At 45.5% G+C, this 18,755-nt stretch overlaps 1 protein-coding gene across 3 annotated transcripts in view; it reads left to right on the forward strand.

The window, feature by feature from the left end:
• The first annotated feature begins 284 nt into the window (after nucleotides 1-284).
• The window catches only part of LOC109887364 (uncharacterized), a 66,697-nt gene continuing 48,226 nt past the window's right edge, over nucleotides 285-18,755 (forward strand). For 2 of the 3 annotated variants that reach the window (XM_031816115.1, XM_031816114.1), the window contains exon 1: nucleotides 285-492. In XM_031816115.1, the coding sequence (XP_031671975.1) occupies nucleotides 396-492 (97 nt within the window). In that variant the 5' untranslated portion in view covers nucleotides 285-395. The remainder of the gene's footprint in view (nucleotides 493-18,755) is intronic. The other variant, XM_031816113.1, reaches the window with a different exon arrangement.

Genomic DNA, 18,755 nt, shown 5'->3' on the forward strand with positions numbered 1-18,755 from the left:
GACTGTATGTTTGTTTTACTCCATGTGTAACTCTGTGTTGTTGTATGTGTCGAACTGCTTCGCGTTATCTTGGCCAGGGCGCAATGTAAATGAGAGTGCCATCACAGCAGCAATATTTGTGACCTGTTGCCACAAGAAAAGGGCAACCAGTGAAGAACACACACCATTGTAAATACAAGAGAGAGGGAGAGAGAAAGAGAGAGAGACAGAGAGAGAAAGAGACAGGGAGAGACAGAGAGAGAAAGAGACAGGGAGAGACAGGGAGAGAGAGAGAGAGAGAGACAGAGAGAGAGAGAGAGAGAGAGAGAGAGAGAGAGGTCAGTCGTGATGAGCGGAGATTGACTCCTGGTGACGCAAAGAGAGACCGAGCAGGGTGAAAGGAGGAGGCAGACAGAATGGCTGCCCGGTGCCGCAGCTCCAAATGCACCGTAGAAAGGAACGGATTCAAGCGGGAACTCGATACCTGGCGGCACAAACTGATCAACTGCGTCGGTAAGAAGAAACCTGGGCATCTTTTTTTAAATGGCCTTTTGAACTTGGAAGCGATTTTACATCCCCAAAGTACAAATAGGGAAAGATCCACAACATGAGTTAAACCCGGTTTAGCTGTAACGTTAGCCGCTAATGCTAGATACCTTTACAAGCTGTCTTTAATAACAGCAGGTAACTCACGTTAGCTGCTAATGCTAAATACCTTTACAAGCTGCCTTTAATAACGGCAGGTAACTGACGTTAGCCGCTAATGCTAGATACCTTTTCAACAGCAGGTAACTAACGTTAGCCGCTAATGCTAAATACCTTTACAACTGCAGGTAACTATCGTTAGCCGCTAATGCTAAATGCCTTTACAAGCTGCCTTTAACAACGTCAGGTAACTAACGTTAGCCGCTAATGCTAAATGCCTTTAAAAACAGCAGGTAACTGACGTTAGCCACTAATGCTAAATGCCTTTACAAGCTGCCTTTAACAACGTCAGGTAACTAACGTTAGCCGCTAATGCTAAATGCCTTTAATAACAGCAGGTAACTGACGTTAGCCACTAATGCTAAATGCCTTTAATAACAGCAGGTTACTAACGTTAGCCGCTAATGCTAAATGCCTTTGCAAGCTGTCTTTAATAACTGCAGGTAGTTTAGCATGTCCGTTTTTTGTTGACTCCGTTTCTCTTTGTCCTGTCTTGGTTGTTTCCAATGTACGTCCCTGTAAAAACACCTCATAGAAGTCCATGATTTCTAGCAGCTAACAAGCTAGTTGGATTAGCTTAACTAGCTATAACGTGTTTGTTATGGTTACTATAACTAGCTATAACGTGTTTGTTATGGTTACTATAACTAGCTGCCGTGTTTGTTATGGTTAGTATAACTAGGTGCCGTGTTTGTTATGGTTAGTATAACTAGCTGCCGTGTTTGTTATGGTTACTATAACTAGCTATAACGTGTTTGTTATGGTTACTATAACTAGCTGCCGTGTTTGTTATGGTTACTATAACTAGTTACCGTGTTTGTTATGTTACTATAACTAGTTACCGTGTTTGTTATGGTTACTATAACTAGTTACCGTGTTTGTTATGTTACTATAACTAGTTACCGTGTTTGTTATGGTTACTATAACTAGCTATACCGTGTTTGTTATGGTTACTATAACTAGCTGCCATGTTTGTTATGGTTACTATAACTAGCTATAACGTGTTTGTTATGGTTACTATAACTAGTTACCGTGTTTGTTATGGTTACTATAACTAGCTACTGTGTTTGTTATGGTTACTATAACTAGCTATAACGTGTTTGTTATGGTTACTATAACTAGCTATAACGTGTTTGTTATGGTTACTATAACTAGCTATAACGTGTTTGTTATGGTTACTATAACTAGCTATAGCGTGTTTGTTATGGTTACTATAACTAGCTATAACGTGTTTGTTATGGTTACTATAACTAGCTACCGTGTTTGTTATGGTTACTATAACTAGTTATAACGTGTTTGTTATGGTTACTATAACTAGCTATAACGTGTTTGTTATGGTTACTATAACTAGCTATAGCGTGTTTGTTATGGTTACTATAACTAGCTACCGTGTTTGTTATGGTTACTACAACTAGCTATAACGTGTTTGTTATGGTTACTATAACTAGCTGCCATGTTTGTTATGGTTACTATAACTAGCTGCCGTGTTTGTTATGGTTACTATAACTAGCTACCGTGTTTGTTATGGTTACTATAACTAGCTGCCGTGTTTGTTATGGTTACTATAACTAGCTATAACGTGTTTGTTATGGTTACTATAACTAGCTGCAATGTTTGTTATGGTTACTATAACTAGCTATAACGTGTTTGTTATGGTTACTATAACTAGTTACCGTGTTTGTTATGGTTACTATAACTAGCTACACCGTGCTTGTTATGGTTACTATAACTAGCTATAACGTGTTTGTTATGGTTACTATAACTAGCTGCCGTGTTTGTTATGGTTACTATAACTAGTTACCGTGTTTGTTATGGTTACTATAACTAGCTATAACGTGTTTGTTATGGTTACTATAATTAGCTATAACGTGTTTGTTATGGTTACTATAACTAGCTATAACGTGTTTGTTATGGTTACTATAACTAGCTATAACGTGTTTGTTATGGTTACTATAACTAGCTATAATGTGTTTGTTATGGTTACTATAACTAGCTATAACGTGTTTGTTATGGTTACTATAACTAGCTATAACGTGTTTGTTATGGTTACTATAACTAGCTATAACGTGTTTGTTATGGTTACTATAACTAGCTGCCGTGTTTGTTATGGTTACTATAACTAGCTATAACGTGTTTGTTATGGTTACTATAACTAGCTATAACGTGTTTGTTATGGTTACTATAACTAGCTGCCGTGTTTGTTATGGTTACTATAACTAGTTACCGTGTTTGTTATGGTTACTATAACTAGCTATAACGTGTTTGTTATGGTTACTATAACTAGCTATAACGTGTTTGTTATGGTTACTATAACTAGTTACCGTGTTTGTTATGGTTACTATAACTAGCTATAACGTGTTTGTTATGGTTACTATAACTAGCTGCTGTGTTTGTTATGGTTACTATAACTAGCTACTGTGTTTGTTATGGTTACTATAACTAGCTGCTGTGTTTGTTATGGTTACTATAACTAGCTATAACGTGTTTGTTATGGTTAATATAACTAGCTGCCGTGTTTGTTATGGTTACTATAACTAGTTACCGTGTTTGTTATGGTTACTATAACTAGCTATAACGTGTTTGTTATGGTTACTATAACTAGCTATAACGTGTTTGTTATGGTTACTATAACTAGTTACCGTGTTTGTTATGGTTACTATAACTAGCTACACCGTGCTTGTTATGGTTACTATAACTAGCTATAACGTGTTTGTTATGGTTACTATAACTAGCTATACCGTGTTTGTTATGGTTACTATAACTAGCTGCCGTGTTTGTTATGGTTACTATAACTAGCTATAACGTGTTTGTTATGGTTACTATAACTAGCTATAACGTGTTTGTTATGGTTACTATAACTAGCTGCCGTGTTTGTTATGTTACTATAACTAGCTATAACGTGTTTGTTATGGTTACTATAACTAGCTACCGTGTTTGTTATGGTTACTATAACTAGCTACCGTGTTTGTTATGGTTACTATAACTAGCTGCCGTGTTTGTTATGGTTACTATAACTAGCTGGCGTGTTTGTTATGGTTACTATAACTAGTTACCGTGTTTGTTATGGTTACTATAACTAGCTGCCGTGTTTGTTATGGTTACTATAACTAGTTACCGTGTTTGTTATGGTTACTATAACTAGCTGCCGTGTTTGTTATGGTTACTATAACTAGCTATAACGTGTTTGTTATGGTTACTATAACTAGTTACTGTGTTTGTTATGTTACTATAACTAGCTATAACGTGGTTGTTATGGTTACTATAACTAGCTATAGCGTGTTTGTTATGGTTACTATAACTAGTTACTGTGTTTGTTATGTTACTATAACTAGCTATAACGTGGTTGTTATGGTTACTATAACTAGTTACCGTGTTTGTTATGGTTACTATAACTAGCTATAGCGTGTTTGTTATGGTTACTATAACTAGCTATAACGTGTTTGTTATGGTTACTATAACTAGCTATACCGTGTTTGTTATGGTTACTATAACTAGCTGCTGTTCGAGGGTCTTTATTGTCATGGGGAAACATGTTTACATTGTTTATATGTTTACATTCTTTACATGTTTACATTGTTTACATGTTTACATTGTTTACATTATTTACATGTTCACATTGTTTACATGTTCACATTGTTTACATTGTTTACATTGTTTACATTGTTTACATGTTCACATTGTTTACATTGTTTACATGTTTTCATGTTTACATTGTTTACATTGTTTACAGGTTTACATGTTTACATTGTTTACATGTTTACATTGTTTACATGTTTACATGTTTACATTGTTTACATTGTTTACATGTTTACATTGTTTACATTGTTTACATGTTTACATTGTTACATGCTTACATTGTTTACATGTTTACATTGTTTACATGTTTACATTGTTTACATGTTCACATTGTTTACATTGTTTACATGTTCACATTGTTTACATTGTTTACATGTTTACATGTTTACATTGTTTACATGTTTACATTGTTTACATGTTCACATGTTTACATGTTCACATTGTTTACATTGTTTACATTGTTTACATGTTTACATTGTTTACATGTTCACATTGTTTACATTGTTTACATTGTTTACATGTTTACATTGTTTACATGTTCACATTGTTTACATGTTCACATTCTTTACATGTTTACATTGTTTACATTGTTTACATGTTTACATTGTTTACATGTTCACATTGTTTACATTGTTTACATGTTCACATTGTTTACATTGTTTACATGTTTACATGTTTACATTGTTTACATGTTTACATTGTTTACATGTTTACATGTTCGCATTGTTTACATGTTCACATTCTTTACATGTTTACATGGTTTACATTGTTTACATGTTCACATTGTTTACATTGTTTACATTGTTTACATGTTCACATTGTTTACATTGTTTACATGTTTACATGTTTACATGTTTACATGTTTACATTGGCCAAAAACAAGTGGAATAAACCAAAAAAGTTATTTAAACTCACCAGTTTCCATCCACATGTAATTCACCTTGTTATTTAAACTCACCAGTTTCCATCCACATGTAATTCACCTTGTTATTTAAACTCACCAGTTCCATCCACATGTAATTCACCTTGTTATTTAAACTCACCAGTTCCATCCACATGTAATTCACCTTGTTATTTAAACTCACCAGTTCCATCCACATGTATTTCACCTTGTTATTTAAACTCACCAGTTCCATCCACATGTATTTCACCTTGTTATTTAAACTCACCAGTTCCATCCACATGTAATTCACCTTGTTATTTAAACTCACCAGTTCCATCCACATGTATTTCACCTTGTTATTTAAACTCACCAGTTCCATCCACATGTAATTCACCTTGTTATTTAAACTCACCAGTTCCATCCACATGTAATTCACCTTGTTATTTAAACTCACCAGTTCCATCCACATGTAATTCACCTTGTTATTTAAACTCACCAGTTCCATCCACATGTAATTCACCTTGTTATTTAAACTCACCAGTTCCATCCACATGTAATTCACCTTGTTATTTAAACTCACCAGTTCCATCCACATGTAATTCACCTTGTTATTTAAACTCACCAGTTCCATCCACATGTAATTCACCTTGTTATTTAAACTCACCAGTTCCATCCACATGTAATTCACCTTGTTATTTAAACTCACCAGTTCCATCCACATGTAATTCACCTTGTTATTTAAACTCACCAGTTCCATCCACATGTAATTCACCTTGTTATTTAAACTCACCAGTTCCATCCACATGTAATTCACCTTGTTATTTAAACTCACCAGTTCCATCCACATGTAATTCACCTTGTTATTTAAACTCACCAGTTCCATCCACATGTAATTCACCTTGTTATTTAAACTCACCAGTTCCATCCACATGTATTTCACCTTGTTATTTAAACTCACCAGTTCCATCCACATGTAATTCACCTTGTTATTTAAACTCACCAGTTCCATCCACATGTAATTCACCTTGTTATTTAAACTCACCAGTTTCCATCCACATGTATTTCACCTTGTTATTTAAACTCACCAGTTCCATCCACATGTATTTCACCTTGTTATTTAAACTCACCAGTTCCATCCACATGTATTTCACCTTGTTATTTAAACTCACCAGTTCCATCCACATGTAATTCACCTTGTTATTTAAACTCACCAGTTCCATCCACATGTAATTCACCTTGTTATTTAAACTCACCAGTTCCATCCACATGTATTTCACCTTGTTATTTAAACTCACCAGTTCCATCCACATGTAATTCACCTTGTTATTTAAACTCACCAGTTCCATCCACATGTAATTCACCTTGTTATTTAAACTCACCAGTTCCATCCACATGTAATTCACCTTGTTATTTAAACTCACCAGTTCCATCCACATGTATTTCACCTTGTTATTTAAACTCACCAGTTCCATCCACATGTATTTCACCTTGTTATTTAAACTCACCAGTTCCATCCACATGTATTTCACCTTGTTATTTAAACTCACCAGTTTCCATCCACATGTATTTCACCTTGTTATTAAAACTCACCAGTTCCATCCACATGTATTTCACCTTGTTATTTAAACTCACCAGTTCCATCCACATGTATTTCACCTTGTTATTTAAACTCACCAGTTCCATCCACATGTAATTCACCTTGTTATTTAAACTCACCAGTTCCATCCACATGTAATTCACCTTGTTATTTAAACTCACCAGTTCCATCCACATGTAATTCACCTTGTTATTTAAACTCACCAGTTTCCATCCACATGTAATTCACCTTGTTATTTAAACTCACCAGTTTCCATCCACATGTAATTCACCTTGTTATTTAAACTCACCAGTTCCATCCACATGTAATTCACCTGTTATTTAAACTCACCAGTTCCATCCACATGTAATTCACCTTGTTATTTAAACTCACCAGTTCCATCCACATGTAATTCACCTTGTTATTTAAACTCACCAGTTCCATCCACATGTAATTCACCTTGTTATTTAAACTCACCAGTTCCATCCACATGTAATTCACCTTGTTATTTAAACTCACCAGTTTCCATCCACATGTATTCACCTTGTTATTTAAACTCACCAGTTCCATCCACATGTAATTCACCTTGTTATTTAAACTCACCAGTTCCATCCACATGTATTTCACCTTGTTATTTAAACTCACCAGTTTCCATCCACATGTATTTCACCTTGTTATTTAAACTCACCAGTTCCATCCACATGTATTTCACCTTGTTATTTAAACTCACCAGTTCCATCCACATGTAATTCACCTTGTTATTTAAACTCACCAGTTCCATCCACATGTAATTCACCTTGTTATTTAAACTCACCAGTTCCATCCACATGTAATTCACCTTGTTATTTAAACTCACCAGTTTCCATCCACATGTAATTCACCTTGTTATTTAAACTCACCAGTTCCATCCACATGTATTTCACCTTGTTATTTAAACTCACCAGTTCCATCCACATGTAATTCACCTTGTTATTTAAACTCACCAGTTCCATCCACATGTATTTCACCTTGTTATTTAAACTCACCAGTTCCATCCACATGTAATTCACCTTGTTATTTAAACTCACCAGTTCCATCCACATGTAATTCACCTTGTTATTTAAACTCACCAGTTCCATCCACATGTATTTTAATTCGTTTGACTGCTGTGATTTAAGACACAAGGCATGAGGGGGGGGGGGGGGGGTGGTATATGGCCAATATATCACGGTTAAGTCCAGGAAACGGTTAAGTCCAGGAAACGTCTGCAGTGGCCAATCAGTATTTAAATCCCAGATTGTTTTCACAATCAACTTACAGACAGCTCTGACACACACACTTCCCCCACCAGACGTGCCCCTCTGGGGTCTTTTCACAGTCCCCAGATCCAGAACAAATTGAAGAAAACATACAGTATTATATGGAGCCATTATTGCATGGAACTTCCTTCCATCTCATATTGCTTTAAATAAACAGCAAACCAGATAAAGCCACACCTCACAGCACAACGCCTCTCCCCTATTGGACCCCCAGCACAACGCCTCTCCCCTATTGGACCCACAGCACAACGCCTCTCCCCTATTGGACCCACAGCACAACGCCTCTCCCCTATTGGACCCACAGCACAACGCCTCTCCCCTATTGGACCCACAGCACAACGCCTCTCCCCTATTGGACCCACAGCACAACGCCTCTCCCCTATTGGACCCACAGCACAACGCCTCTCCCCTATTGGACCCACAGCACAACGCCTCTCCCCTATTGGACCCACAGCACAACGCCTCTCCCCTATTGGACCCACAGCACAACGCCTCTCCCCTATTGGACCCACGGCACAACGCCCCTCCCCTATTGGACCCACAGCACAACGCCTCTCCCCTATTGGACCCACAGCACAACGCCTCTCCCCTATTGGACCCACAGCACAACGCCTCTCCCCTATTGGACCCACAGCACAACGCCTCTCCCCTATTGGACCCACAGCACAACGCCTCTCCCCTATTGGACCCACAGCACAACGCCTCTCCCCTATTGGACCCACAGCACAACGCCTCTCCCCTATTGGACCCACGGCACAACGCCTCTCCCCTATTGGACCCACAGCACAACGCCTCTCCCCTATTGGACCCACAGCACAACGCCTCTCCCCTATTGGACCCACGGCACAACGCCCCTCCCCTATTGGACCCACAGCACAACGCCTCTCCCCTATTGGACCCACGGCACAACGCCCCTCCCCTATTGGACCCACAGCACAACGCCTCTCCCCTATTGGACCCACGGCACAACGCCTCTCCCCTATTGGACCCACAGCACAACGCCTCTCCCCTATTGGACCCACGGCACAACGCCTCTCCCCTATTGGACCCAGAGCACAACGCCTCTCCCCTATTGGACCCACAGCACAACGCCTCTCCCCTATTGGACCCAGAGCACAACGCTTCTCCCCTATTGGACCCAGAGCACAACGCCTCTCCCCTATTGGACCCACGGCACAACGCCTCTCCCCTATTGGACCCACAGCACAACGCCTCTCCCCTATTGGACCCACAGCACAACGCTTCTCCCCTATTGGACCCAGAGCACAACGCCTCTCCCCTATTGGACCCACAGCACAACGCCTCTCCCCTATTGGACCCACAGCACAACGCCTCTCCCCTATTGGACCCACAGCACAACGCCTCTCCCCTATTGGACCCACAGCACAACGCCTCTCCCCTATTGGACCCACAGCACAACGCCCCTCCCCTATTGGACCCACAGCACAACGCCTCTCCCCTATTGGACCCACAGCACAACGCCTCTCCCCTATTGGACCCACAGCACAACGCCCCTCCCCTATTGGACCCACAGCACAACGCCTCTCCCCTATTGGACCCACGGCACAACGCCTCTCCCCTATTGGACCCACAGCACAACGCCTCTCCCCTATTGGACCCACAGCACAACGCCTCTCCCCTATTGGACCCACGGCACAACGCCCCTCCCCTATTGGACCCACAGCACAACGCCTCTCCCCTATTGGACCCACGGCACAACGCCCCTCCCCTATTGGACCCACAGCACAACGCTTCTCCCCTATTGGACCCAGAGCACAACGCCTCTCCCCTATTGGACCCACAGCACAACGCCTCTCCCCTATTGGACCCAGAGCACAACGCCTCTCCCCTATTGGACCCACAGCACAACGCCTCTCCCCTATTGGACCCAGAGCACAACGCTTCTCCCCTATTGGACCCAGAGCACAACGCCTCTCCCCTATTGGACCCACGGCACAACGCCTCTCCCCTATTGGACCCACAGCACAACGCCTCTCCCCTATTGGACCCACAGCACAACGCTTCTCCCCTATTGGACCCAGAGCACAACGCCTCTCCCCTATTGGACCCACAGCACAACGCCTCTCCCCTATTGGACCCACAGCACAACGCCTCTCCCCTATTGGACCCACAGCACAACGCCTCTCCCCTATTGGACCCACAGCACAACGCCTCTCCCCTATTGGACCCACAGCACAACGCCCCTCCCCTATTGGACCCACAGCACAACGCCTCTCCCCTATTTGACCCACAGCACAACGCCTCTCCCCTATTGGACCCACAGCACAACGCCTCTCCCCTATTGGACCCACAGCACAACGCCTCTCCCCTATTGGACCCACAGCACAACGCCTCTCCCCTATTGGACCCACAGCACAACGCCTCTCCCCTATTGGACCCACAGCACAACGCCTCTCCCCTATTGGACCCACAGCACAACGCCTCTCCCCTATTGGACCCACAGCACAACGCCTCTCCCCTATTGGACCCACAGCACAACGCCTCTCCCCTATTGGACCCACAGCACAACGCCTCTCCCCTATTGGACCCACAGCACAACGCCTCTCCCCTATTGGACCCACAGCACAACGCTTCTCCCCTATTGGACCCAGAGCACAACGCCTCTCCCCTATTGGACCCACAGCACAACGCCTCTCCCCTATTGGACCCACAGCACAACGCCTCTCCCCTATTGGACCCACAGCACAACGCCTCTCCCCTATTGGACCCACAGCACAACGCCTCTCCCCTATTGGACCCACAGCACAACGCCTCTCCCCTATTGGACCCACAGCACAACGCCTCTCCCCTATTGGACCCACAGCACAACGCCTCTCCCCTATTGGACCCACAGCACAACGCCTCTCCCCTATTGGACCCACAGCACAACGCCCCTCCCCTATTGGACCCACAGCACAACGCCCCTCCCCTATTGGACCCACAGCACAACGCCTCTCCCCTATTGGACCCACGGCACAACGCCCCTCCCCTATTGGACCCACAGCACAACGCCTCTCCCCTATTGGACCCACGGCACAACGCCTCTCCCCTATTGGACCCACAGCACAACGCCTCTCCCCTATTGGACCCACGGCACAACGCCTCTCCCCTATTGGACCCAGAGCACAACGCCTCTCCCCTATTGGACCCACGGCACAACGCCTCTCCCCTATTGGACCCACAGCACAACGCCTCTCCCCTATTGGACCCACGGCACAACGCCTCTCCCCTATTGGACCCAGAGCACAACGCCTCTCCCCTATTGGACCCACAGCACAACGCCTCTCCCCTATTGGACCCAGAGCACAACGCTTCTCCCCTATTGGACCCAGAGCACAACGCCTCTCCCCTATTGGACCCACGGCACAACGCCTCTCCCCTATTGGACCCACAGCACAACGCCTCTCCCCTATTGGACCCACAGCACAACGCTTCTCCCCTATTGGACCCAGAGCACAACGCCTCTCCCCTATTGGACCCACAGCACAACGCCTCTCCCCTATTGGACCCACAGCACAACGCCTCTCCCCTATTGGACCCACAGCACAACGCCTCTCCCCTATTGGACCCACAGCACAACGCCTCTCCCCTATTGGACCCACAGCACAACGCCCCTCCCCTATTGGACCCACAGCACAACGCCTCTCCCCTATTTGACCCACAGCACAACGCCTCTCCCCTATTGGACCCACAGCACAACGCCTCTCCCCTATTGGACCCACAGCACAACGCCTCTCCCCTATTGGACCCACAGCACAACGCCTCTCCCCTATTGGACCCACAGCACAACGCCTCTCCCCTATTGGACCCACAGCACAACGCCTCTCCCCTATTGGACCCACAGCACAACGCCTCTCCCCTATTGGACCCACAGCACAACGCCTCTCCCCTATTGGACCCACAGCACAACGCCTCTCCCCTATTGGACCCACGGCACAACGCCTCTCCCCTATTGGACCCACGGCACAACGCCTCTCCCCTATTGGACCCACAGCACAACGCCTCTCCCCTATTGGACCCACAGCACAACGCCTCTCCCCTATTGGACCCACAGCACAACGCCTCTCCCCTATTGGACCCACAGCACAACGCCTCTCCCCTATTGGACCCACAGCACAACGCCTCTCCCCTATTGGACCCACAGCACAACGCCTCTCCCCTATTGGACCCACAGCACAACGCCTCTCCCCTATTGGACCCACGGCACAACGCCTCTCCCCTATTGGACCCACAGCACAACGCCTCTCCCCTATTGGACCCACAGCACAACGCCTCTCCCCTATTGGACCCACGGCACAACGCCTCTCCCCTATTGGACCCACAGCACAACGCCTCTCCCCTATTGGACCCACAGCACAACGCTTCTCCCCTATTGGACCCACAGCACAACGCCTCTCCCCTATTGGACCCACAGCACAACGCCTCTCCCCTATTGGACCCACAGCACAACGCCTCTCCCCTATTGGACCCACGGCACAACGCCTCTCCCCTATTGGACCCACAGCACAACGCCTCTCCCCTATTGGACCCACGGCACAACGCCTCTCCCCTATTGGACCCACAGCACAACGCCTCTCCCCTATTGGACCCACAGCACAACGCCTCTCCCCTATTGGACCCACGGCACAACGCCTCTCCCCTATTGGACCCACGGCACAACGCCTCTCCCCTATTGGACCCAGATAGTGTGTGTTTGCGTTGATATGGAGGCTACATGAGCCTTTTTAATAATGTATATAGGTCTGTTCTTGAGCTGTTCTTGTCTATTGATGTTCTGTTCTGTGCTCTGTGTTCTGTGCTCTGTGTTCTGTGCTCTGTGTTCTGTGCTCTGTGTTCTGTGCTCTGTATTCTGTGCTCTGTGTTCTGTGCTCTGTGTTCTGTGCTCTGTGTTCTGTGCTCTGTGCTCTGTGTTCTGTGCTCTGTGTTCTGTGCTCTGTGTTCTGTGCTCTGTGCTCTGTGTTCTGTGCTCTGTGTTCTGTGCTCTGTGTTCTGTGCTCTGTGCTCTGTGTTCTGTGCTCTGTGTTCTGTGCTCTGTGCTCTGTGTTCTGTGCTCTGTGTTCTGTGTTCTGTTTGGACCCCAGGAAGAGTAGCTGCTATGTTTGCAACAAATCCCAAGGGCCTGGATACAGCCGTTAGCCGTGGTATATGGGCCATATGCAACAAACCACCATGTTAAGACTACAAACGGTTATAAATGGCCCATTTGTGAGATTGACTTGTCATTTCAATAGGCATAGACAACACATGATACACACACGAGTCCTGCATCTTATTTCAGAGACCTAAACAACACATGATACACACACACACACACGCACACACACAGACACACACACACACACACACACACGAGTCCTGCATCTTATTTCAGAGACCTAAGCAGCACATGATACACACACACACACACACACGAGTCCTGCATCTTATTTCAGAGACCTAAGCAGCACATGATACACACACACACACACACACACAAGGCCCACCTCTCATTTCAGATAGTCTGCAGTAGTCAAGATGTAAACTGAATGATTTTAGCAGCTTGAATGGTTCAAATTAACAGACAAATGAGAGTAGCGAACATGAGTAGCGAGGTGTTGTTGGTGTTGTTGTTGGTGGTGTTGTTGTTGTTGTTGTTGTTGTTGTTGTTGAGATGCTTGTTTTCCCCCCGGTAGTCTGCTGGAATAGACTATTGAGGATGAAGGTCATTTCAATCACTTCATTAAATATGTATATGAACTGAGGTTGCTTGGCAACAACAGCCGTTGTTTGTTTGATTGGTCTATTTGTTTATGTTTAACCTGTCGAAGACTGCTGTCATAGCTATTCTACTACGTTTTGCTCTGAGACCAGGCTGGAGTTGAAGACTGCAATCTAATCTCACAACTGTTAACGTCAATATAATACGTTTTGATAACTGCCAATTAACTAGACATGTCCATTTCATCATTTCATAATAACACAAGGCGACAACAACAAACTGAAGTTATCTTCAAAGGGGGAGACACTCTAGACTCCAAACTGTTACAGACCTATATCCATCCTGCCCTGCCCTGCCTCTAGACTCCAAACTGTTACAGACCTATACCCATCCTGCCCTGCCTCTAGACTCCAAACTGTTACAGACCTATACCCATCCTGCCCTGCCTCTAGACTCCAAACTGTTACAGACCTATACCCATCCTGCCCTGCCTCTAGACTCCAAACTGTTACAGACCTATATCCATCCTGCCCTGCCTCTAGACTCCAAACTGTTACAGACCTATACCCATCCTACCCTGCCTCTAGACTCCAAACTGTTACAGACCTATACCCATCCTGCCCTGCCTCTAGACTCCAAACTGTTACAGACCTATACCCATCCTGCCCTGCCTCTAGACTCCAAACTGTTACAGACCTATACCCATCCTGCCCTGCCTCTAGACCCAAACTGTTACAGACCTATACCCATCCTGCCCTGCCTTTAGACTCCAAACTGTTACAGACCTATACCCATCCTGCCCTGCCTCTAGACTCCAAACTGTTACAGACCTATACCCATCCTGCCCTGCCTCTAGACCCAAACTGTTACAGACCTATATCCATCCTGCCCTACCTCTAGACCCAAACTGTTACAGACCTATATCCATCCTGCCCTACCTCTAGACCCAAACTGTTACAGACCTATACCCATCCTGCCCTGCCCTGCCTCTAGACCCAAACTGTTACAGACCTATATCCATCCTGCCCTACCTCTAGACCCAAACTGTTACAGACCTATATCCATCCTGCCCTGCCTTTCTAAAGTCTTCGAAAGCCATGTTCATAAACAGATCACTGACCATTTCGAATCCCACCGTACCTTCTCCGCTGTGCAATCCGGCTTCTGAGCCGGTCACGGGTGCACCGCAGCCACGCTCAAGGTACTAAACGATATCATAACCGCCATCGATAAAAGACAGTACTGTGCAGCCGTCTTCATTGACCTGGCCAAGGCTTTCGACTCTGTCAATCACCGTATTCTTATCGGCAGACTCAGTAGCCTTGGTTTTTACAAACGACTGCCTCGCCTGGTTCATCAACTACTTCTCAGATAGAGTTCAGTGTGTCTAATCGGAGGGCATGTTGTCCGGACCTCTGGCAGTCTCTATGGGGGTACCACACGGTTCAGTTCTTGGGCCGACTCTTTTCTCTGCATATATCAATAATGTCGCTCTTGCTGCTGTTGATTCCCTGATCCACCTCTACGCAGGCGACACCATTCTGTATACATCTGGCCCTTCTTTGGACACTGTGCTATCAAACCTCCAGACGAGTTTCAATGCCATACAACTCAGGCTGGAGTTGAAGACTGCAATCTAATCTCACAACTGTTAACGTCAATATAATACGTTTTGATAACTGCCAATTAATACATCTGCTGTCATATCTGAGACCAGGCTGGAGTTGAAGACTGCTGTCATAGTTTTGCTCTGAGACCAGGCTGGAGTTGAAGACTGCTGTCATAGTTTTGCTCTGAGACCAGGCTGGAGTTGAAGATTGCTGTCATAGTTTTGCTCTGAGACCAGGCTGGAGTTGAAGACTGCTGTCATAGTTTTGCTCTGAGACCAGGCTGGAGTTGAAGACTGCTGTCATATCTGAGACCAGGCTGGAGTTGAAGACTGCTGTCATAGTTTTGCTCTGAGACCAGGCTGGAGTTGAAGACTGCTGTCATAGTTTTGCTCTGAGACCAGGCTGGAGTTGAAGACTGCTGTCATAGTTTTGCTCTGAGACCAGGCTGGAGTTGAAGACTGCTGTCATATCTGAGACCAGGCTGGAGTTGAAGACTGCTGTCATAGTTTTGCTCTGAGACCAGGCTGGAGTTGAAGACTGCTGTCATAGTTTTGCTCTGAGACCAGGCTGGAGTTGAAGACTGCTGTCATAGTTTTGCTCTGAGACCAGGCTGGAGTTGAAGACTGCTGTCATAGTTTTGCTCTGAGACCAGGCTGGAGTTGAAGACTGCTGTCATAGTTTTGCTCTGAGACCAGGCTGGAGTTGAAGACTGCTGTTATAGTTTTGCTCTGAGACCAGGCTGGAGTTGAAGACTGCTGTCATAGCTGTTCTACTACGAGCTATATGTCTCTTGATATTAGAACTGAGCTTGCTAGCTAGTGTACACCGAGTCAAAAGGTATCTAGTTTAAAACACAGTCCGGTGTATTTAAAGTGGTTGGTTTAGATGTTCGTTAATGAATAGCCTCACCATTCAAACTGTCGACCTTTTTTCTCCTATCACATTGGTGAGTTATCAGTGGAGGCTGCTCAGGGGAGGAACGGCTCATAGTAATGTCTGGAACTGGATTCAATGGAATGGAATCAATCACATGGAAACTACAGGATTGATTCCATTCCATTGACTCCGTTCCAGCTGTTGTTGTGAGCCGTTCCTCCCACTCAGCAGCCAACCAATGAGCTCAATGCTGGCACATTCAGAGAAAGGTGTGTGTGTTGATTTTAATGAGAAAATAAACATATTTGAACCTTTATTTAACAAGGCAAGTCAGTTAAAGAACACATTCTTAATTTAAAATGACGGTCTCCCGGGGAACGGTGGGTTAACTGGCTTGTTCGGGGGCAGAAAGATTTTTACCTTGTCAGCTCAGGGATTCGATCTAGAAACCTTTCGGTTACTGGCCCAACTCTCTAACCACTAGTCTACCTGCCTCCTCTAACCACTAGTCTACCTGCCTCCTCTACACTCTAACCACTAGACTACCTGCCTCCTCTAACCACTAGTCTACCTACCTCCTCTACACTCTAACCACTAGGCTGCCTGCCTCCTCTAACCACTAGTCTACCTGCCTCCTCTACACTCTAACCACTAGGCTACCTGCCTCCTCTACACTCTGGCCACTAGGCTACCTGCCTCCTCTACACTCTAACCACTAGACTACCTGCCTCCTCTAACGACTAGTCTACCTGCCTCCTCTACACTCTAACCACTAGACTACCTGCCTCCTCTAACCACTAGGCTACCTACCTCCTCTACACTCTAACCACTAGGCTACCTGCCTCCTCTACACTCTAACCACTAGACTACCTGCCTCCTCTACTCTCTAACCACTAGGCTACCTGCCTCCTCTACACTCTAACCACTAGTCTACCTGCCTCCTCTACACTCTAACCACTAGGCTACCTGCCTCCTCTACACTCTAACCACTAGACTACCTGCCTCCTCTAACCACTAGTCTACCTGCCTCCGCTACACTCTAACCACTAGACTACCTGCCTCCCCTAACCACTAGGCTACCTGCCTCCTCTACACTCTAACCACTAGGCTACCTGCCTCCTCTACACTCTAACCACTAGGCTACCTACCTCCTCTACACTCTAACCACTAGGCTACTTGCCTCCTCTACACTCTAACCACTAGTCTACCTGCCTCCTCTACACTCTAACCACTAGGCTACCTGCCTCCTCTACACTCTAACCACTAGTCTACCTGCCTCCTCTACACTCTAACCACTAGACTACCTGCCTCCTCTACTCTCTAACCACTAGGCTACCTGCCTCCTCTACACTCTAACCACTAGTCTACCTGCCTCCTCTACACTCTAACCACTAGACTACCTGCCTCCTCTAACCACTAGTCTACCTGCCTCCTCTACACTCTAACCACTAGGCTACCTGCCTCCTCTAACCACTAGGCTACCTGCCTCCTCTACACTCTAACCACTAGACTACCTGCCTCCTCTACACTCTAACCACTAGGCTACCTGCCTCCTCTACACTCTAACCACTAGGCTACCTGCCGCCTCTACACTCTAACCACTAGACTACCTGCCTCCTCTACACTCTAACCACTAGGCTACCTGCCGCCTCTACACTCTAACCAGTAGGCTACCTGCCTCCTCTACACTCTAACCACTAGACTACCTGCCTCCTCTACACTCTAACCACTAGGCTACCTGCCTCCTCTACACTCTAACCACTAGGCTACCTGCCGCCTCTACACTCTAACCACTAGGCTACCTGCCTCCTCTACACTCTAACCACTAGGCTACCTGCCGCCTCTACACTCTAACCAGTAGGCTACCTGCCGCCTCTACACTCTAACCACAAGACTACCTGCCTCCTCTACACTCTAACCACTAGGCTACCTGCCGCCTCTACACTCTAACCAGTAGGCTACCTGCCTCCTCTACACTCTAACCACTAGACTACCTGCCTCCTCTACACTCTAACCACTAGGCTACCTGCCTCCTCTACACTTTAACCACTAGGCTACCTGCCTCCTCTACACTCTAACCACTAGGCTACCTGCCTCCTCTACACTCTAACCACTAGGCTACCTGCCTCCTCTACACTCTAACCACTAGTCAACCTGCCTCCTCTACACTCTAACCACTAGTCTACCTGCCTCCTCTACACTCTAACCACTAGGCTACCTGCCTCCTCTACACTCTAACCACTAGACTACCTGCCTCCTCTAACCACTAGGCTACCTGCCTCCTCTACACTTTAACCACTAGGCTACCTGCCTCCTCTACACTCTAACCACTAGGCTACCTGCCTCCTCTACACTCTAACCACTAGGCTACCTGCCTCCTCTACACTCTAACCACTAGTCAACCTGCCTCCTCTACACTCTAACCACTAGTCTACCTGCCTCCTCTACACTCTAACCACTAGGCTACCTGCCTCCTCTACACTCTAACCACTAGACTACCTGCCTCCTCTAACCACTAGTCTACCTGCCTCCTCTACACTCTAACCACTAGACT

Source organism: Oncorhynchus kisutch, unplaced genomic scaffold (genome assembly GCF_002021735.2).
Source record: "Oncorhynchus kisutch isolate 150728-3 unplaced genomic scaffold, Okis_V2 scaffold745, whole genome shotgun sequence".
Lineage (NCBI taxonomy): Eukaryota > Metazoa > Chordata > Actinopteri > Salmoniformes > Salmonidae > Oncorhynchus > Oncorhynchus kisutch.